Here is a 23,680-nt window from a genome sequence, read left to right as displayed (position 1 = left end):
CAGTGTATGTATTCTAATATTTCTTCTAACATCCACTTTATTGTAAAGGAGCAGTCATTTTTAGTAAACAACAGACTTTTCAGCAGTAAGCCTGCTACTCTGAAATTGCAGTACTACTGCTGTAATAGCAGAAAAAAGCAGCAAAATTAACTACAAATATTCAGCAGGCAGTGTTTGCTATTATCAGCAAACTTTTTCTGTGAGTGTATACAAGCTTTATATCTGCACTAATAGAAAAGTCTGCTGATAATAGCAGACACTGTCTGCTGACTGTAAATAGTCAATACTGTTGCTATTACAGCTTTAATTCTGATCATAGCAAAATTTTTGTTATTTGTGACCAGCAGGCTACTGGCTAAAAAGTCTATTGTATCTCGGAATAGGTGCAACCTATTACGAAAAAAAATTAAAGTATTTTTGGAGTAGGTTCGAAATGAACTCCAAAGACCAGTCATCGCAGCTGAATCGAGAGATGAGTGCAGCGGGATGACGGCAGAGGTGAGCGATGGCTTTGCTAAGCTCACGAGCAGACCGGACAAGGGGAAAAGTACCGGCAGCGCAATCGGCCGAAAGTGCACTATGCTGGAATAGAACTGACATTCCAAGCACTTGTACGGAAGCTGTTGGAAAGAGAATAAGGTCTTCCGATGAGCATAACACTGCCAAAATGCTGAAGAAGAAAAAAAGCCTCCCACTTTCAAGTACTCTAGACACCGCAATGGAGACACCAGACAGTGTCCTGTGGAGGGAGGCAAGCGGAACAGCAATGAAGGAAGCGCGCATGGCTCCTGAGTCTCCATGGAGGACTGTGACTTCAAAAGGATGCCATAGCCATCACGGAAGGGGAAATGGTTGCTGAGAAAGGTAAGGAGCCGCCCTCATATGCCGGAGTGGCAAGGAAGCACAACAGATATGTGATGACTTATGCAGGCTGTGCATCCAGGAGGATTCCACCAGATCGTCGGTCACAGGTTAGGGAGGTTTTCCATAAGGAGAAGAAGGAGGAAGGAACTCTCCTTGTAGTGGACATTGATCAAGTCTCCGTGACGAGTTTGGCTAAGGCTAAAGGCATGTTGTACTAAGGGGCCATGGCCGTCTTTTTCAAGATTGGGAAGTCAAGGATAGGCACATATCCTCATATTGAGTTATCAGTCGGTGCAATGGCGGGACACTCAATAACGCCTAACGGACAGGGATATAATCACTTTGGCACATTAAGTCGTGTCAGGCCCCTCGACATCCGTATTAAGAATTGTCCGATCGATTTATATTTCGAAAACGCTGCCATTTAGACCGATTTATCTACAAAAGTTCTTGGTTCTGCAAAAGGCGCATTTATTACGTAAACTTTATTGAGTCACTGTAAACGAGGTGGTGGGTATCCAAAGTTCGCTCCAGCCAAACTTTGCAAATGAAAATTGGCCCATGAACATTCCATTAAGGAACAGGGGCAAACCTCTCACATATCAATGAGTGCTGTCCGATTCAAGTTTTAGCTCAATGATAAGGGACCTCCTTTTTATAGCCGAATACGAATGAGGTGCCACTTGCGATACCTTTTGAACGAAGTTTTTACATGGTCTAGTACCTCAGAAATCCCCAGCATTAGGGGGGGGTAACCACTGCCGATTTTTTTTTTCTGATGTCCTCGCCAGAATTCGCCGTTCAGCATCATAGATGGACATGCTAACCTTTGCACTACGGTGGCCTCCTTCCGAACTTTATACATTTGTACTTTTTTTATTTTCAATTTAATAATGGTATTGGCAATTTTGCCAATGCTAGGATGCCATGCTGATATCCGATGGTCCACAATCTGTCTTACGTCTGCTGGGTTATGATATACTGTGGGGTTAGGGTTAATGTGGTTGCATATTTCAGCCAATGTTGACTCCATCCATGACGTGCTTGCTTCGCGAAGCTTTTTAATTAATTCCCGTTATCGTTCTTTGTCTGCGGATTTTATTTTTTATTTTAAACACTATATTTTATAAAATGAATATCTAAAAGATAGTTTTGCGGATTTTATATACTAAATTTGTGATTTGACATAATTTCACTTGTCTTTTTTTGGTTGGTGTATAATCCTTCCAGCCGTAAGATGTGCTCCAAAATCTCACCTTAGTACACTACTAGTGGCTTAGCTAATTATAACTCCATGAGCATTTATTTATGCTTAAATATATTATTTATTCGCTAATATATATGTATATATATACCACCAGCCATACAAAAAGAAAATTCCAAGCATGTTCCAAATAAACAAGTTTGTACATCAAACATTCCTACTTATAGTGATTTAGATGGTTGAAGATATCTTGAAATGTGTACGTGCCGCTGCACTTATACTTCGAATCAATAGATGAACTGGCTTCCTCAATAATACTGTAGAACATACGACCTTGGTTTAGTTTTGCTCTACACAAGCTTTCCACCCGCCTTTCGTATGGCTTCTTTGTCCCCTGACCATATATGCTTAACTCTATTATTAAGCAATTTGATTAAAAATTTCCCATATCACACAGATGTACAAATACCAATAACAACAACCACCAATAAACCAACCACCTACAAACCCTCCCAGACCACTTCATTCAAATATCCTTTGAGTGAAAAGGAAAACGCAGCATTAGGTTTACCACCATGCGAGGGAGGTGGTACGGTTGAAAATCAACAACAGAATATAATTCCAATCATAACTCTCTTGAAGGATGTGTGCAGGTATTTTCAAACAAACCATGCATTTGGGTATGTATGTGTGCGTGTGTGTGTGTGTGATGTTGAAAAGACGAGTGAATTTCACTTATTTGCAAGCAAGAATATTGGAAGAAGGTCGGCCTGGTTGCGGCTATTATCCTTGTTCGTACGGCGCTCATTCATTCCTTTGGCCCTTCCCTTCGCCGGCGGACAACCGTCGTTAATTCAATTTAAAGCAAAGAAACAAAAAGCAACCAATGCCAGTTGAGGTGAAATCGAGACGATATTTATAGACCTGATAATGTCAGGGAGGTCAGTGGGCTACAAATCTATCGCTTCCTACCCTCATGTGTCTGTTTGAGGACTTGGAATTGTGTAAACATTTGCAGGGACCTTCGGTTTCAGTCTCAGGTAGGTTATGAGTATCGCTGCATTGTTTAAACACGGTTTTGTGGCACACTGAACAAATGCGATTAAGGAAATTATAATCGATAAGGACAACGGCAATGTAGTTCATTTCGCTGACATTGGTTCGGCGTGTTGCGGCCTCCGTTTACATGGATAGCAAGAATACCATCAAACTATCGAGGTAACATCGATGAACAATATCGGATAAGTAATTGCAGGACATTCATGTGGTCTCTTTATCATTTGGCAAGTGAAACCCTTTATCACTTGGGAAAATATAACCAGAGCCAGAACTATAATTTGGCAGGGCCGAATCTTATATACACTCCACCATGGATCGCATTTGTCAAGTTTTTTGCCCGGTATTTCTTTATAGGAATACCAAGGATAACGGACAAAACTTTATCAGGTTATGAACCGATTCAGGCCTTACTTGGTTTGGATGTTGCAGATCATAGCGGAAGTCATTGAGCAAATGTCAGCCAAATCGGATAAGAATCGGGAGATCGATTAATATGGGAGCTATGTCACGTTATAAACCGAATTAGACCATAGTTGGCATAGAGGTTGGAAACAAAACGACTTGTGCAAAATTACAGTCACCTTGGATGAAATTTTCGCACTCTAGAGGCTCAAGAAGTCAAGATCCCAGATCGGATTAAATGGCAACTACATCAGATTATGAACCGATTTAGACCATACCTCGCAAAGTAATAACAAAATACCTCACGCAAAATTTCAGCCATATCGGATAATATTGCGCCCGGTAAAGGCTCAAGAAGTCAAGACCCAAGATCGGTTTATATGGCAGTTATATTGGGTTGCCCAAAAAGTAATTGCGGATTTTCATATAGTCGGCGTTGACAAATTTTTTCACAGCATGTGACTCTGTAATTGCATTCTTTCTTCTGTCAGTTATCAGCTGTTACTTTTAGCTTGCTTTAGAAAAAAAATTTAAAAAAAGTATATTTGATTAAAGTTCATTCTAAGTTTTATTAAAAATGCATTTACTTTCTTTTAAAAAATCCGCAATTACTTTTTGGGCAACCCAATATTTGTTGGAAGTCATAACAAAACGCTACGTGCAAAATTTCAGCCAAATCTGATAAGAATTGCTCCCTCTAGAGGCTCATCAGTTTATATGGTAGCTATATCAAAATATGGACCGATTTGTCCCATTCACAATCGACCTGCACCAATAAGAAGTATTTGTGCAAAAATGCAAGCGCCTAGCTTTACTCCTTCGAAAGTTAGCGCGCTTTCGCAGACGGACCGACATGGCTAAACGAACTTAGAACGGTCAGACGATCAAGAACATACACTAGCTCACAAAAGTTAATATGCACCCATGTAACCTAAAAATGTCTTTATGAATAAACAACTTGTAAAATTGCAAATTTTGCCCCTGAATTTTCCACTAAGGAACAGGGGCAAACTTCTCACATATCAATGAGTGCAGTCCGATTCAAGTTTAAGCTCAATGAAAAGGGGCCTCCTTTTTATAGCCGAGTCCGAACGGCGTGCCGTAGTGCGACACCTCTTTGGAGAGAAGTTTTACATGGCATATTACCTTACAAACGTTGCCAGCATTAGGATGGGAAATCCAACGCTGAAAATTTTTTCTGATGGTCTCGCCAGGATTCGAACAGAGGCGTTCAGCGTCATAAGCGCACATGCTAACCTCTGCGCTACGGTGGCCTCCGTCTTGAACTTCATTAAAACAGCTAAATTAAATATCTTTATCGACAAAAATAAGAGCAGTTTCCATTATGAACAACCAAAATTAATCGGGCGAAGCCGACCTTTTGATACCCTACGCCACATCGAGTATTCAGATAAAGTCGTCGAAACTAAAATTTGCTTAAATTTTAAATGAAAATTTTCGACCGAAATCCGGACATATTGTGGGAATTACAACAACATGTGAGGATCAGTTAACAAATGAACAAGTTATTGCAATAATGGTCAAAATCAGACGAATATATATATATATATATATATATGAGAACTATATCCAAATCTTGTTTGAAACTTTGAGTGGAGCGGACGTAATGTTGTTTCGCTCTGCAAGAATTTTCTGTATCTCGTAATAGGTAGTTATTTTCGGAAACATTTTTTAAGTCACTCAATAGTGTTATCCAGTATGCGGTTGATGATCTGCGTCTGTTCCCAGTGGAGCGGCAGATCTAGAGCCTGGGAATAGGCTTAGAATACCAAAGACTCAACATCTGCGGTGGTGGTATCAGGCCCTAGCAAGTTTTCTGCTACTGAGATCTCGACTGGTGGAGCGGTTGCGCCAGGCTCCACTAGTCAACATACGACAGGGGGTTTTCGACGAGGACAGTCGAGTCTTAAGGACAAGTCCGAACCTATTCTTTCTTCGTATGCCTATAATTTGCCTAAGCCATCGGTCTACTCTGGCAAACCAATACGCCCTTTTAGAGGTTGGAATAATTAGAGGCACATCGCTCACGCGATGTGATGATCATAAGACTCTCATTGTTAGGGAGAGAGACTCCCTTAATTGGGCTCGGAGATTCAAGGTACGGTCTACATCAAAGGCTGCATGGCTAAAATCGGAAACGGTACCGCAGTCAGCCAAAAGACTGCGGTCACCTGAGCATCCCATGCCCAACAGAGCAGAGACGAACAATAGTAAAATGGGTTCAAGGACTTATGCTAATGTCGCTAAAGACATGCCATCGCAGAGGTTAGCATGAACGCCTATGACACTGAACGCCTGGGTTTAACTCTTGCCAGGAACATCAGAAACAAATTTTCAGCGGTGGTTATCCCTCCTAATGGTGGCGACATTTGTGAGGTACTATGCCATGTAAAAACTTCTCCCCAAAGAGAAGTAGCTCTGAGGCACGCCGTTCGTACTCGGCTATAAAAAGGAGGCCCCTTATCATTGAGCTTAAACTCGAATCGGACAGCACTATCTGATATGTGAGAAGTTTGCCCCTGTTCCTTATGCAATGTTCATTGGCAAATTTGCAATTTTCGAGACGGGATTGGGCTCAAGGTGTGCGCCAGCGGGGAAGGATGGAATTCAACAGGCGTTTCCACAGCAGCAGTTAGCGAAGCATCCATGGAAGAATCGTCCACACTGCAAGTACCCAGTGTCCTGAAGAAGAGTGATTCCAATGCTTTCTAAACTGCCCCGTATGTGTAAGGAAACTCATTGTGACACGGTCGAACGAGTATTGTGAGGATAAACTCTTGGCGCACTCAGAAGATGAGGCTAACGCAAAGGTGGTGGAAATTTTTAATCCTGACTGTGGTCCGGTTTCTGTAGATAAATCTACAGGGAATGAAAGACAGAACCTGTATTCTTGCAAGGAGTAGTCAAAATATTTTTTCTTTCGTCGCTTCTGCAGGAAAAAAGAGCCTCAATATAGGAAATGATGCCAATTCTCATAACCAGATATGGGGAAGTTCTGATATCAACGAAAGGGGTGCAATCTGGCGATTTGTAATAAAAGGAATAAACCGACCTTTATTGCCAGAAACAAGCAGAATATAATAGATGTCACCTTTGTAAGCGGAAGGATATGCGACTGGGAAGTGTTGGGTAACCACAGCTTATCTGATCGTGGTTATATAAGACTCAGCCTTGGCGAAAATACTGCAGAAGTGGTCCCTCAGCTAAACAAAAGAAAGGCGGATTGGGATAAATTTTGGCCCACATTCTGCACGACTATCCCTTCCAGACCAAAAAAAGAAGTTGAAACTGCGGAGGGCATATACATAATGCTCAAGCGCATCACGAAAACCCTGAATGACTCGCTTATGACAGCATGACCTAGTGCCAAGCCAAGGTGCACCAACAGCGACCGCCATGGTGTACCCCAGAAGTGGTTACTCTAATGAAGGACTGCAGAAAACTCTTCAACAGACCATAAGCCACATAGGATGATGACATTTTTACAACCTCATTGTCCAGCTTCATACTTGGGTGAGTTTTTTATTTAAACTTAAAAAGAATCTTACATATAGGGTGATTCGATAAAAAAAAACCCCTCGCATAAAATGATTTAAAAATTTCACAAAAATTTCATTTCAAAGTTCGTGATCTTTTTCAATATTTTAATGGAATAAACGTTATTTTAGCCCATTAATAGGCAAAAGTTCATGAATTGTGCAATAGGAAAAAATGTTTGAGAAAACAATTCAAAAAGCCATCACCCTAATATAGATAAAATACAAAAAGGAATAAAAATGAAATAAAAAGTATTTTCAATGGTATTTATTTTTATTCATTAAGTCCATTCAGTATTCAAAATTGAGAACCGAATTGGAAAAGAACGAGTTACCGGATTTCAAAACAGTTGACAAATTCATTCATAGGTGCACCAGATTTTCTGAGGGTCATTCCGACGAATCCTCTATCGGGATAGTTCGTTCAGACGGAGCGACCGTTTCAGTTTCAGACAATTAACCGTCAGATCGGTCTATATGCAAGCTATACCTATATATAGTCCGATCTGAATGATTTGGGTCAACTAAATCGAATAATTAAAAAAAAGCTTTAAAGGCTTTAGACCCTTTATCGGCAAAACGGTCTATATGACAGCTATATCCAAGTATGGTCCGATATAAACCATTTATGGGTCGAACGTCGGAAGGTCTACAACATCTCACTGTTTTAAATTTCAGCGAAATCGGTTAAGAAATGCAGCTTTTATGGGCTTCAGACCCTTAACCGGCAGATCGGTCTATATGGTATCGATATTCATATATAGTCCGATATGAACCATATTTGGATTGGATGTCAAGAGGCAATGTTTTAAATTACAGCGAAATCGGACAAAAAATGTGGCTTTTAGGGGCTTTAGACCTTCATCGGCTGATTGATCAATATGGCAGGTATATCCAAATATGGTCCGATTTGGCCTGTTCAAGAACTTGACCTGCGTGTACCAAAAAGTCGTATCTGTGCCAAATTTCAGCTCAATAACCAATTTTTGAAGGACGGACAGACACACGGACGTTGTTAAATCGCCTTAGAATTTTACGACGATCCGAAATATATATACTTTTTAGGGTCGGAAATGGATACTTCGATGTGTTGCAAACGGAAAGGCTAAATGAATATACCACCTATCCTATGGTGGTGGGTATAACAAGCACATTTTTTAAGGTTTTTGGAGGATTGAATTCGCCTATAAAAAGTTTTTTTGGCAATCAATACAAAGTTTAGCGCTCACTTTATGAACAAATGTCAACGCTGATGGGTCAGTTTCTAGAAGCAGCAGCGTCCACAAAATTTCCGAATACAAATTGAAAATATCTTATCCACTTTACAGTTTGGAAAGGTTTGGATAAAACCGATAGAACCGTCTCTAGTAATATTTGGATTTTGTCGCTTATATCATTTTCGTCAGAAGGGCTCGATATGATCGCTCGGGTTAGACTAATACATACTGCACAATCTTGAGCAAAGGCAAAATCTCTTAAAGTAAAGGGTGATTTTTTTGAGGTTAGGATTTTCATGCATTAGTATTTGACAGATCACGTGGGATTTCAGACATGGTGTCAAAGAGAAAGATGCTCAGTATGCTTTGACATTTCATCATGAATAGACTTACTAACGAGCGACGCTTGCAAATCATTTTCAGTGAATCATTTTCAGTGAAATCATTTTCAGTGAATCGACAAATTTTGTTCAGCGATGAGGCTCATTTCTGGTTGAATGGCTACGTAAATAAGCAAAATTGCCGCATTTGGAGTGAAGAGCAACCAGAAGCCGTTCAAGAACTGCCCATGCATCCCGAAAAATGCACTGTTTGGTGTGGTTTGTACGCTGGTGGAATCATTGGACCGTATTTTTTCAAAGATGCTGTTGGACGCAACGTTACGGTGAATGAACACATTTCGAACCGAACACTGATTTTGCTAATAAAATTCAATGATTTGCAAGCGTTGCTCGTTAGTAAGTCTATTCATGATGAAATGTCAAAGCATACTGAGCATCTTTCTCTTTGACACCATGTCTGAAATCCCACGTGATCTGTCAAATACTAATGCATGAAAATCCTAACCTCAAAAAAATCACCCTTTAGTTTGAAAATTGGTATCTTAGGTTCGTTATCTTTAGCTCATATACCTAAAGTAAGGACCACATTCTTTTCGAAATATCTATTTGTATTTCTTTATACGCATGTTTATATTTATGCAGTATTCCGAGTATTTTGCTTAGAACCAACAAATTTTTATGGTTTTCATTTTCTTCCCTTTAAATTCGATGTTTTTTTTAATGAAATATTAGCATTTTCTTATAAAATGTTTCATAGAACTCTCGGAAGTTGTACCAACGCCACTATGCACACACACGTACACCGAGTCCTAGCCATGGGTTTTAGCTATTTTTTGGGTCTCGTTTTTTCTCTCCTGAAATGTCGACAGAAACTTTCGAATGGATATGCAAATTTTAATTTGGCTTGTAAATTTCACAGCTGAATGAATATTAGTTTAAAATTATTTCGTTGCAGTGTCCTTACACAACATGATAAAGGCCAACATTGGCCATGGCAACGAACTGCCCGGCTGTAACACACTCACCTGCAATAACAGTCTTTCATCGGCCCAAACAGCCGCTTGCTTCCAATCAATTTTCGACTCGAATGGCAAAACCCAGTCGTTGGACAGCAGTACAGGAATGCATCCAGCCTGAATGGCTTCGAGAAATCTAATTAACGGAGAAAGCGGGAGAGGAAAACAAAAAAAAAAGGATACAACATCAGTTTAAAAGTCACATAGAACGACATTTTCCATTTCATGCAAAGGTGTAAAAGAAAAGGTTTTAATGAATTTTAATGCAACGTCAATGGCATTCACATCAACCGAAGCCAGCATATGCTGTGGTGTGGGCCAATGTGTGAAGCAGCCACAGCCGCTGGCTGTCAATCGTAAAAAATAACCCGTCAATGGGAAACTATCAACGTGCAAGGATAAACAATCACGGAATGAGTGACATCGAATATTTGTTAAGGCGACTCCTTGACAGATACAAAGGACACACAAGCATGACATACATCAAATGGACAAAAGGATGTGCAAATATGATAGTGTGGGTGCAAGGCCGCCATGACACTTACCTAAAAGAACCCAAACGTCTCCCCCGGGGTACCAAACAGAATGTCGAGTTCAGCAACAGAGTTTCGTAGTCGTATCTGAAAAATAAGAATAGGACAACACAACAAAATGAGACAATGATGTTACAATAACGAAACATCTCCAACAAATAAGCTCAAGATTTAATTGTCTTTATGAAAAATTCATATGTGATGGAGGGCAAATAGAGGACGTTTGTAACTTCCATTCATCAATAAAGGCTTGGAAAAATATTTTATTGGAAGTTCATTGCATTTCATCGGGTTTCATAAAGTAAATGCTAATTGCTTTAAAGGGTCTGTTAAAATAATACTTATTCAAAGAAAAATAAAATAAATAAGTTTTAAAGATTTATTAATGCTAAGAACCTAGAACTAAACTAATTTTAGTTTTTGTATTTTTTTAATTTTATAATCATTGGAAACATTGAAGAGTTATGACATCGTTTGCATGCTAAATTATATTGAATTAGATCTATTACATGACATATACCTAGAGATCGGTATAAAGCATTATTTGAAAATCTCTCCTCTCCTATAAATATTTGTTTCAACATTTTATTTATATGTACCATATATGTTTAATGATTGTCATGTACACAAAGTTTACTCTTCCTCACGCTTTGACAGTCCTATAAATACCAACCATTAAGTTGGTAATGCTGAATAAATAGCCACGATTACTTAAATAACACACATATGTGCGAAGATGCACTGTAATGTATGGAATATCTGTAGCTGATAAGTATGAAGGAAAATGAAAACGAATGACGACAATAAGAAGTCATGAAATTGAATACATTACGTAAATCTACCTAACTATTCCACACTGTGATTTCAAACTGTCCAAATTAGGAACTTATTAAAAGTCATTCTAGTCAGGATTTTTTGGAACAGAGAGGAAATAAAATGTCTGCATAACATCAACCAAGTAACTCTATTCACACTCTCTAATTGGTTTCCTTTCTTTCGTATCTTCATCAAAAGGGAAAGAGTCAAACTAATTTGTTCAAGAGAATGAAAGGAGTATCCTGATACAGACGAATGGGCACTGATAAAAGAGCATTAGTAGACATTTTATAACTTCGTAAAGACTATCCTTGTTATAACTGAGTCCGAACAAGATGCACCAGAGCGAAAAAATTTAGATGATTTGATGAGGGAAATTGTGTCTGGGCCGAAAATCCTTTGGGCGATAAGAAGTTTCGACTGCTTCGCCAGTCGCCAGGCCCTGTTGATGTATCACCGGTTGCATTAAAAGCTGTGTCTGATAGACTGGTTTCGTGGCTTAGGGAGATATGCTCTGCTTGTATCAGAACGTCATATACACCTGTGGGATGGAGGGACATGAAGGTCATTTTCATTCCGAAAGCAGGAAAAACCCAACCACACGAAGGCAAAAGATTTTCGTCCTATTAGTCTGTCATCCTTTATGCTGAAGACTCTTGAGAGGTTGATAGAAACATATGTTAGGGCAAAGATCCCTGGGATCGCCTGTCGCGGCAGCAGCATGCATATAGTAAAGGCAAATAAACTGAAACAGCCCTTTACGACCTAGTCGGCTCTCGCTATCAAGGAATATCCAATGGTAGCATTTCTTGACATTGAAGGTGCTTTCAATAATGTAAAACCGACGTCATTCATGAAGGAGTTGGAGTTTTTAGGCATTAACTCTACCGTAAGAAAGTTTATTAATAACTTACTTACTAAAAGATGCATTACGGCAGGCTTGGGATCTGTAGATCTAAAAACATGGATCAGCAGAGGAACACCTCTAGGAGTGGTACTGTCTCCTCTACTTTGGAATATAGCCATTAACAATATATTATTGCTTCTGGAAGAAAAAGGCGTAAAAGTGGTCGCGTATGCTGATGACGTGGCAATTGCGCCTAGGGGAAAGTTTCCCAGCACTTTAAGAGATATACTTCAGGAAGCTCTATGCACAACAGCAAAGTTGGCCACCGAAACTGGGCTGGGTATAAATCCGTTCAACACAGAAGTAGTTTTTTTCAGCAGGAGATAAAGTGGAACCTGTCTCCTAGGGTTGAGAGAATGGTCCATTTACAGAAAGTGCAAAATACCTGGTTGTTTTGCTGGGCAGGAAAATCAACTTCAAGTCCAAAATTTTGAAAAGGGCAAGAAAGGCAACTCTTGCCCTATACACCTGCAAGAGAGCCATTGGCAAAAGTTGGGGGTTAAGACCGCGTGTCATGCATTGAGCATATAATGCAATTGTCAGACCTATAATGCCATATGGTGTTGTGGTCTGGTAGACGACGCTTCAAAAGACCACTTACTGTTCAATACTCAACAGAATCCAAAGAATTTCTTGTTTGTGCATCACAGCAGCGTTGAGGACGATACCATCTGATGCACTGAATTTAATGCTACATCTTATGCCTCTGGACATTGTGGCCACGGGCACTGTGTTATACTTGGTAAAATGTTCGATGTTCCAGGCAGTGTGGATACACCCTACCCGAGCCGCTTTGTGATTACTGTACCATTATTCCTGATAGAACCGATTGGAACTACGATATCCCTTGTAACAGAAGTTACATAGACTTCTATACGGATGGTTCCAAACTAAACGACCAGGTGGGTTTTACGTTGTGCTATAAAGATCTAGAACTGGTCATATCGAAGATGTTACCCGACCACTGCAGTGTGTATCAAGCAGAGATCCTTGCATTTAAGGAAGTGGTGGAATGGCTAAGACATCGTAAATCGTAAAACATGCTGGCAGACTGAAGGTTGCCAGTAACGACTTTTGCAGAAGCTGTAGGGTCATCGAGGAAGAAGAGACTATAGAACACCTTCTGAGTGTGTGTCCCGCACTAGCAATTAGAAGGAGTTCCACTTTAGGTTCTCATTTATTTGAGAACCTGTCTGATTTAGCGGATGTGAACATTCGTAAGTTAATGGGCTTTTTAAAGCGATCTGGATGGTTCAACAGTCTAGAAGGCATCTTCCTTCTTCTGTTTCTGTGGTATCACAATGGGCGAAAACGTCTCAGTGGATTCGAATCCTGGCAAGAACATCAGAAAAAAAATTCTCAGCGGTGGTTATCCCCTGTCGCTCTGCGCAATGACTCCAGCTATGTTTGATGATGGTGACTTATAACTCTGTAAGGTACGATTCGGATCCGTCTATAACATAATATACCTACCATATAAACTGATCCCTCGATTTGCGATCTTGAGCACCTATACAAAAAGTAATTCTTATCCAAATATATTAGAATCCAAGGGTATTTCTTGTTATGGCCTCCCAATATATTTCTTTAGCTTCTGCCTGTAAGCAGAAGCCGTGCAAAGAAATAGAAAAAGACGATGTAAGGTGAAGGGTATGTTAGATTCAGGCCAGCAGAACTTAGTCCGCATTCACTTGTTTTTTGTTTCTATTTAGAAAAAACAAGTAAAAATGTGGCAAGTTCCGCTATATTCAAATTTGAACCGATATGGCTCATTTGGCATCACCCGCGAGCTACATCAATAAGAAATGCAAATGCAAACTTGCCCATGAACATTCCATTAAGGAAATGGAGCAAACGTATTAACAAGAAATATCTGTGCAAAATTCCGATAGACGGGGACATGGCTAGAGCGACTAGACTAGAATGTCGAGACGATCAAGAATATGTATACTTTAGGGGTTCCCACACCAATATTTTGAGGTGTTACAAACGGAATTACTGAATTCCTATAGCCCCAACCTATGGTGTAGGCAAAATATGGCGATGCAAAACGGATTGGCCGGGCTACATTGCTCCTGCACGGACCAAAGTTTTCGTCGGACAGTTTTGCCCCTAAAATATTACATGCTACCATCTGCACACTAATAAGTGAGCGGTGCAATGATTAAAGCATGCCGTTCGGGTGGAACGTTGGGTAATATTAAGGTAAACTTTTCTTCAAGCTCAGTAGGAAAAAGTGAACACCAATAGTCAACATCTATACTCAAAAAGAACATCTAGCATCAGGAACACACACAAAGCCACAGCCTGTTACTCAAGCAGGAAGTGTAGAAAGTCCTACTAATGCACAGCACATGGGGCAATCCAATGGCAGCCGATGGAGTCTTTCATCGGCAAGGGCTGCTGCCTCAGTGTACAAAACACTGCTATTACAACAACAAGCAGATATGGGGAAGTTCGAATATCAACGAAAGGGGTGAGATGCTTATCGAATATATTTTAACTTGCAATCCGGCGATTTGTGATAAAGGGAATAAACTAGGGAGGACGACTAGATGTCACCTGCGGAGGACACATACATGAGGTAAAGCTGATCACGAAAGTCCTGAGCTGAGAAAATACGAAGGTCGAGCTGTGAAAGGCCCAGATCAAATACTGGGTGAAATTTTACCCGTATCTCTCCCCTTTGAGACATTAATGAAAAAATAGAAAAAAAAACAACATTGAAGCCACCCACGTCCAAAGATTTCTGATAACGACCCCACTTTCATTTTCAATTTCACAGGAATTTTCGATCATTAAGCCCATAGCCTGTTCCTTAATAGAAGGTTCATCGGCAAATTTTCATTTTCGTATTTGCATTGCTCATCTCGCATTCATTTTCGCATTGCTCATCTCGAAAGGGAAATGAACAAAAAAAAAACAAAGCCTATTGGTGTAAGCCGGATAAAATTCCAACAACAAAATGAAACAAGATAAAAATTTTTGAAGTACATATTTATTAGATTGTTAGGCTACTTTTAACTTTTTACCATCTGAAAACAGCGGTAAATGTTTACTGTTTTAGCAAGAAATTACTGCTGCACCACTTTCAGCGTTTCACTAAACAAAAAGTAACTCACACGGCCAACTTCATGCTCTCAGAGAAACATTAGCCTTTTTGTTTTGATACAGCAAACATTTCTGCTGTTTTTTTTTCTCTGCTCTGGGTGAATGACTAGCATGAAGTTGATCTACACCGATTTACTTTTTGTATACAGTCGAATTCTGAAAACTCGCTGGGAATTAATTCCCAGGGAATTACTTTTTCCCTCGAATAAAATCCTACTATTCCGATTGAATGGACAGAGCAAAAACTTGAAAGAAGAAATTTCGAATTTTCGGAAACAGCTGTTCCGCTTCAGCTGTTCTGGCTAAACAGTTGACTATTATTTTTTTAGTTTTTTTATATTAATAGTGCATAATTATGGCCTACATCATGTCACGATATGTTTGATAACAATTTTCCATATTTATCCAAAAGTCGTTGGGTAAAATGAGTTGCTTCCAGAGTGGTCTGGTGGACAGATTGTGTCGTGTTGTGTCTGGTTACATGGGGCACACATCCTGCACGTTGGCGTTTTCCCTTACCAAAAGTAGTTTAGGTGGCTGAATCTACCGAATCGTTCTTGGGCAGAACTACTTAGTGAGTAGTATAGAGGATTGCTTCTATGTCTGCGTCATGAAAACTGTGGTGTCTGATACGCCGCCTTATCTAAAAGCCTACTTTTATGGAGCTAGAACTTGATAATCTAATCAACATTTCCGGGCGGCGGCCTATTTGGTATTTGGTTGGGACGGCTGCTGGACAAAGTGCTGCCGAAAAGCTACTTTTGGATTTATTCCTACTCTTGTGGACTAATGCCGTCAAATGTGGCGCCAAGTATTTTTTAATAATTGATGGTATAAAGTTCAATGTTGCAAACATGCCCACGAACATTCCATTAAGGAACTGGCCGACAACTTCTTGCCCGATCCTACTTTAAGATCAATGATGAGGGACCTACTTTTAGCAATCGACTTCGAATGGCGTGCCACTAAGCGACATTTCTTTATATATATACAAATTACACATAAGAATATTAAAATAGGAACCACACATATATATAAGTATATTGATATACAATAAAACAGAAAAAAATATGCTAATTTTCCATGGTGGATACAAGACATATTTAAACTGGGAGAACTAAATAAAATTTGTACTTTTTTGATGAAAAAGGGAAAATTAATTTCCGTTAATTGTTCGTAAATAGTAAGATGTGCTATAATTTTTTTTTTTTTATAAAAACAATTAAACTATGTTTGGTGGGATTTTTGGTTTTGTGTGTTTGGAAGATGTTGTTGGTGTGTTTGGTTACATTGATGATGAAGTTTGGTATGATGCCTGTTCTTTTACATTTTATTAAAAACCAACTGAACTGGGCCCGCTCCGCTGCACTTTCTTTAAATTTATATGGAACAAAATTATTCATTGAACATTTATTTTCTACAATTAAGGAGGTTTTAGGTAAATACCATGCTACGAAAATAGTATATGCATATCGCTTGACTACCAGTATACCATTATAAGTGCCTTTATCTGAAACCCATTTGATCCTTATTGGACTACGAATTCGCTCGAAGGGTTTAATGTCATTTAAGTTTGGATTTTATATGTATTCCATTCTCAAAAGACTTTATTTCAGCCCGATATTCACATGATGTGCGATTTAGGGGTGTTTTCGGGGGTGAGGAGGTCCCCCAGACACTTGGCCCTGAATAAATGTCAACATCGTTCTCTTCTTTCAAATACCATTTATTTATACCCCTCAAACACATGGCCCCAAAATTTTTACTCATTGGGGGGAAGGGGCGGTGCCCCAAATACATGATCGCACATTTGAATATCAGATTCGTATTCGACTCCTAAATACCTTCCCCATATTGCTATAGTCAGTAAATAATTGCTGTTTGTGGGGTGTTTTGAAAACGGGGTAGACCCCAGAAAATTGGTCCCGAAAGTTGGTACCAATTTCGTACTCTTCTCGCCAATACCTTTCATTTGACCCGTACCTTGACATGATTGGTAAATATGCCCGATTTAAGGGTGTTTTGGGTAGTGGGGTTGTCCCCCAAACAATTAGCCCTGGAAATAAATCAACATCGTGCTTTACTCTAAATATCTTTTATTTGAACTCCATATTGCCAATGGACTCAAAGTTGGATATCAAATTCGTTTTCTTACCTCAAATACCTTTCATTTAAACTCCTTATGGGAAAAGTCAGCATATATGTCCGGTTTGTGGAGAGCTTTACTCTCTTGAAGACCCAAATTGCCATGGTGAGCAAATACGTCCTATTTGGGGGTTGTTATGGGGGTGGGACGTCCTCTAGACAGTTGGTCTCGAATGTTGATATCAGATTCGTGGTCTACTCGAAAATACCTTCCCATATTTGCATAGTCGACAAACATGTCGGGTTTGGGTGGTGCTCTGGGGGATTGGGTGGCCATTCAGGACTTTCTCTGAGAATATATATCAGCTTTGTATTCTACTCTAAAGTACCTCTTATTGGAGCCCCATATTGGAATGGTCAGCAAATACTTCCTATTTGGGTGGTGTTATGGGTTGGGTTGGTCCCATAGAATCTTGATATCAGATTCGTGGGGTACTTCCATAGACCTTTCATTTGAGCCTCATATTGCAATGCTCGTAAATTTGTACTCTTTGGGGGTGTTTCTAGGAAGGGGCGGCCCCAAAACACTTGGTTCCACACTTGGATACCATAATCGTATTCTACACTAAAATACCTTCTATTTGAGCCACATATTGCGATGGTCAGTAAATAAGTCCTGTTTGGGGGTGTTTTTAGGGAGGGGCAGCCACCCAACAATTGGTCTCACATATTGATTTCAGATTCGTATTCTACTCGTAAATACCTTTCATTTGAGTTCCATATTGCTGTGGTCGGTAAATATGTTCGATTTAGGGGTGTTATGGCAGATGAAGTGGTCCCCCAAATACTTAGTCCGACACTTGGATATAAGATAAGTTTTCTTATCTTAAATACCTTTCATTTGAGTCCCATATTATCGTGATTGGTCTATATTTTTGAGTTTTAAAGGTGGGGCGCCCCCTAGGTACCCCATCCGCAATTTGGATACCAAATTCTTGTTTTTAGTTTTAAGAGAGAACACAGCAGCTTTCTATGTCTTTTTTGATATTCATTCTCTCGTCAGGTGGTAAGTCGATGATATGCAACATCTCGAAAGTGAATCTTCGTCTAAAGTTGTTCTCTTGAGCTAAGATGTCCACGTCGTTGAAGTTTGGCTTATGACCAGTCAATGCAAAGTGTGCTGCTACAGCAATATTTTGCTCGATTGGTTAATCATTGGCTTTTTAGTCAGATCTATGTGCAGATAACATAGTTTTTAATTACGTCATGGTAGTGTACGTCATGTATTGGACTTGTCGCCATTACATTTAATTTTATATACCACGTTTGATTGTTCCTCATTTTTAATTTTACATTTTGTCTTGCTGAATAATTTATTCACATTTCTACATGTTCTCAACGCGAGTTGATATTTGTCCTTATCGTATAGATTTGATTTGCCAAATCATTCGGAGAGTCCATGTATGTATGTCAGCGATTTGTAAATTTTTCCTTCTGTATTCTGCTTTCCAGCTATGATTCTCCCACGACCTTCCTAAGCTTTCCTAATAGTGTATTAATTGTCCAAATGGGGAAGTCGTTAGCTCTACGAATTTCCTTTATTTTCCTCTAGTTCTCAGGATAAAAGTCTGGATCACTTATAACTCTTCTAATACAATTCGTGGCCGTGTTTGTTATTACTCTCTTGTGCTGTTTGGAGTGAAAACTTATCAATCTTCCAGAGGCCGTCGATTGCTGATACCAATCTTCTTTCAGCTGGTTGTCATGTCTATAAACTACCGAGTCCAAATAAGATAGTTTGCCATCATATTCATCTTCCTTCGTAAATTGGATGAATTTGTTGAGGGAGTTCAGAGACTTCAGTGTATCTGCAACATCTGATTTTTTTCACAATCGCGAAAATGTCGTCTACATATTTTTTCAATATTCTAGGTTTTACCATTTTGTCAAATATGTCATGCAGAAGTTCCTTCATTACGATGTCAGCAATAATGGGAGAAGCGGGGAATCCCATTGCCATTCTTCAAAGCTGTTCATACAGCTTGTCATCGTATTTAAAATATCTGCTGTCTTTAATGCAAAATGTTAGTAATTCTTTGAAATTTTCCCGTGGTATATTGAAATATTTCTCAATCTCTTCCCATTTATTCTCAATTGTCCGAAGTGCCAAATTGATTGGAATACTTGGGAGCAAAGACACCATGTCAAGAAACAAGAAATTTTAAAAACATTTTTTTTTTTGTCTTAACTCCCCTTTATATGTTTGGGGGAATTTTCCCCAAGTTTTATGGTCTCACACACCCTTTTATTTCGATTTAGAATACCTACTTTTCCCCTGGGAGATAATTTCGATTTCGAAGTTTGTTTTGAATAATGGAAAAAGGAGTAGGGAAAATACTCACAGGAAATTTTTATTCAGAATAGAGCTGAAAGTGAGCATTTAGAGGCTTCTTAAACTTATAGAATGATTACGCTTCACCAGATATTTTTCTTGTTAGAATGTTTAGTAGTAGAGTCTCTTCACATACATAAATAAAATGAAACCCCGTAATGATGACGAGCCCCGCAAAACAAATTAAGGGCCATTATTTGCGAATATGACCCTGGAACTTTACACAGAGAAGGTGCAGGTGTAAGAGAAATGTACGAGAAAGTGTGATTAATTGGGACAGATACGAGATTTTGGCCACGCTGTTTCCAGATTTTCTAACCTAACCTAACCTAACCGGTGAAAATCTCTAAGCAGGCAATCTGTTCCACATTTAGAACGCATTCACCACTGTGACCCAAAAAAAAAATGAAAAAGTAGCTCCAAATGAGCAGAAAGCAGGATGGGAGCTCGTATGTTTCCATTAAAAGAAATTACAAGCGCTTCACACATGGGCATGGACTTAAGGACAGCAGCAAACAGAATGGCAGTTACTCGAAAATAAACGTCTTATTCTTTATCGCATCTTCAAACTTCAAAGACAACAAAGCATAAAAAAAACGACAGACATCGGGCAATCCACAATGGTCGTTGGTGCTGGCGATGGCATTTCCAATTGGAATGATGGTAATGCCTTTGGTGCTGCCTTCACAACAGCGAAGACGCATGTAAATAGAACAACTGAATGGCATTACAGGCTCCCACTAAAATGGAATTAGTTTCATCCATTCAATCCAACACATTGAGTAAGAACGAAACGCCAATGTGTGCAAATGCGCCAACATCGGCCAACACAAAAGCAAGAGGAGCTGACGAAACGCGTAATAGTTTCACATTATGTCGCGTAAAGTGACACTCGGCAAATGTAGGGACAAGAGAAAAACAAAAGGAATGGCCGGAAGTGAGTGCGGGTGGTATGCTTTGCATGATGGTGATGATGATGAGGAAAACATTCAAAAACTGCTAAACTTAATGACTTTGCCAGACACGATCATATGTGCCTGTTAAACAAAGGACAGAAATGAATGCACGTGGTGTGTGTGCGTGTGTGGGTGCCTCAGCATAGGAAATTGCTTTTAATATCGCACAAAAATTGAATTGAATCTTCAAGGATTACAAAAATTAAAAGCAAAAAAAAAAGCATCCACAATAACGCTTTTTATTTAAAGCTCAGAAAAACGTTAAAGAAAATGAAATGTTTTCTCCAAAATGAAATGTATTTTCCACTCAGAATATAACAATGAAGTAATTCTTGTTATCGACAGCACAAAGCACTGACACATAAACCATACACTGAATGTTGTTTGTGAGCTCGTACATTCACTAGCGAACATCCTTATATGATGAATGAAGTTGTATTTAATAATAGACATCATTTGGCAAAGAAGAAGCGAAAAATATAATCAACTTAAATACAGGGTAGCTGAAATGAAATGTTACCAAGTTCGCACTGGTATATCTGTCAAACTAGAAATGACACCTGCATGGTAGTTGTTTGATTAACAGCTAATTGTATTGCTTACAAATCACCGAAAGCATTTGCTACTGATGGAGTTCAAGAGCAACACTTGCATTCATCAGGCAATCCAGGGACGGGAAACTCAGTACAGGCCTAACGGAAAGGGAAACGATGATAAATCCATTACCGACCGGAAGATGAATCCATAACCCACCTCCAAGAAGCCCATTTAATGGAGGACCAATAATAGAGGTCATCCATATAAACCACCACCGGAGCGAGACAGTTACACACGGTCTGATGGAGAATATCAGCAAGTACAAAATTCATATTGCCTTAATTCACGAGCCATGGACGATCCGAAAAAGTTTCTGGGCTGAACCATATCAACTACGAATTATTCTATGCTAACACTGGTACTTGGCCGAAAACCTGCGTTATTGGTCATAAAAATTTAAATTATATATTTTCCCCAGAGTTGTCAACGTTGGATGCAATAGCTATACTGACCTCCTTCTTTCTTCCTTTCAGTAATAGCCTCGTCTTCTCACGATCTGGACCCCCCGTTTCGCTGTTCCACAATGTAGCATACGAATTCGTCGCCCACTCCCTTAACTCGGACTTCGTTGTCCCAAAAGGCTTCGAGTTAACCAAGTTTTTTAGTTATACTGTCGGTAAAGATGTTCACACTCGACACACTCGCGTTAGCACCACACAACTTCACACATTCCGTGATCGCCCGGATCTCCGCCTGCAGGACCGTATTATGGTCAGGCAGATCTTAGTGCCTAGGTTCTCAATGTATACCCCCAGGCCCACTCTATCCTCTAGCTTTGATCCATAGTGTGACATGATTTTCCAGATGGCAATAGTAGGGTTCCGTCAATCCAAAGGCTGTGCCGATGGCAGTACTGCCTCGCACTCGATTTCAAGCTTCATCTCAGATATCCGATCGGAACCTCTTCCCTTCCTTACAGGTTTCATGTCGGCGCTTCGATTATAACGCGATGGTATGAGCTGCTCCCATCCTCAATCCATTCTCCCATCGCCTTAAGTCTCATAGCCGCAGTGGCTACCTCACACTTAATCTGTATGTCAATGGGTCGGATATCTAGAATAGTCTCCAGTGCCCTAGCGGGCGTGGTCCTCATCGCTCCGCCTATGCCAAGACAACATGTTCTCAGAACCTCTTGTATGGTCCTTATGTTGCACTCTTTCTCCATAGCAGTCCACCAAACTACTGAGGCGTAAGTAAGTATTGGTCTAATCACGCTTTTATAGAGCCAGTGGACTATCCTCGGATTCAGGCCCCATTTCGAGCCTACGGCCCGTCTACATAGTGCCCAACATCAGTGAGCCTTCTCAGTACGCTCCTGAATGTGACATTTTCAATTCAGTTTCCTGTCCAATATCACACCTAAGTATTTGACCTTATCAAATATCGAAATCGTCCTATTAAGGAAACGTGGTGCGTTAAATTGGCCTACCTTCGTCTTGCACGTGAACAGGCATATTTCAGTCTTCTCTGGGTTAACATTGAGACCTCTGGGTCTAGCCCAGTCATATGCCATATGCAAGACCCTTTCGGCTCTTCTGCATAGCTCGTACGGATCCTTACCCCTTAGAAGTATTAAAACATCGTCTGCGTAGCAGACGGGTTCAAATCCCTCCTCAGTCAGCATCCGTAATAGGTCATTTATGGTGGTCACCCATAGGAGTGGCGACAAAATGCCCGCCCTGTTGCGTGCCCTGTGGGACCACAATTTATCCACCTGTTCCTTAGCATATGGTTTATCCAGTCTCTAAGGACCGGGTCCACCCGGTACTGGTCTAAGGATTGGATCAGTGTGTCGGTCCGCACATTGTTAAATGCCCCCTCGATGTCAATGCATACCGCCAGTGTGTACGTTTTGGCATCGAAGGATTCTTCTTTTTTATGCACAACCTCGTGCAGGGCAGTCTCCACCGACCTTCCCTTGACATAGGCATGCTGTTTCTATTTGAGCAGTTCGCTGGATGTCCTACTCTTTATCATGGTGTCCACAATACGTTCCATTTTGAATAGAAAGGACGAAAGGCTTATGGGTCTGTAGGCCTTTGGTGTCGCTTCACTTGCCTTGCTGGGCGCGGGTATAAACACCACCCATGCCAGACAAGGCGCCAGATAGTCTGCCTCTTTCTGCAGTAACGTCGGAAATATTCCATCAGGTCCGGGGGACTTTAAAGGTTTAAACCTCCTCAAGGATTCCTTCAACATAAATTCTGTTATCAATGTCATTATTCCAAGACTCCGGTGTCTCCGTGAGTCCCTTCGTATCCTGTGGAAAATGGGTTTTCATCAAAAGACTCAACATGATTTCCGTTGTCGCTGCTCTTACCCCCATGTCGTCTTCAAAACGACAAACCTTTCCCAAAACACCCCCCACACACGGCTTATTTACAGACAGACCGTCCCAAAGAGGACAAATTTACGACCATAGCATTATGGGGCTCAAATGAAAGGTCTTTGGAAGTAAAGCAGGAATCTGATATTAATATTCATGAAAGTATCTATGGGACCACCCAATCCCCATAACACCACCCATATAGGATGTATTTGCTGACCATTGCAATATGGAGCTCAAATAAGAGGTATTTTAGAGTAGAACACGAATATGATATATACTTTCAAGACCAAGTTA

General features: G+C 40.0%; 1 protein-coding gene across 1 annotated transcript in view; it reads right to left on the bottom strand.

Annotated features, from left to right (window-relative positions):
• The window catches only part of LOC106092647 (exostosin-1), a 418,420-nt gene that overhangs the window by 254,345 nt on the left and 140,395 nt on the right, over nt 1–23,680 (bottom strand). The window contains exons 3-4 of the mRNA XM_059370307.1: nt 10,206–10,280; nt 9,670–9,796 (exon numbers count right to left, since the gene is read on the bottom strand). Of these exons, the coding sequence (XP_059226290.1) occupies nt 9,670–9,796; nt 10,206–10,280 (202 nt within the window). The remainder of the gene's footprint in view (nt 1–9,669; nt 9,797–10,205; nt 10,281–23,680) is intronic.

This window comes from Stomoxys calcitrans, chromosome 5, assembly GCF_963082655.1.
Source record: "Stomoxys calcitrans chromosome 5, idStoCalc2.1, whole genome shotgun sequence".
Taxonomy (NCBI): Eukaryota; Metazoa; Arthropoda; class Insecta; order Diptera; family Muscidae; genus Stomoxys; species Stomoxys calcitrans.
Note: the sequence above shows the minus strand (reverse complement) of the source record. Positions and strands in the feature narration are given on the sequence as shown.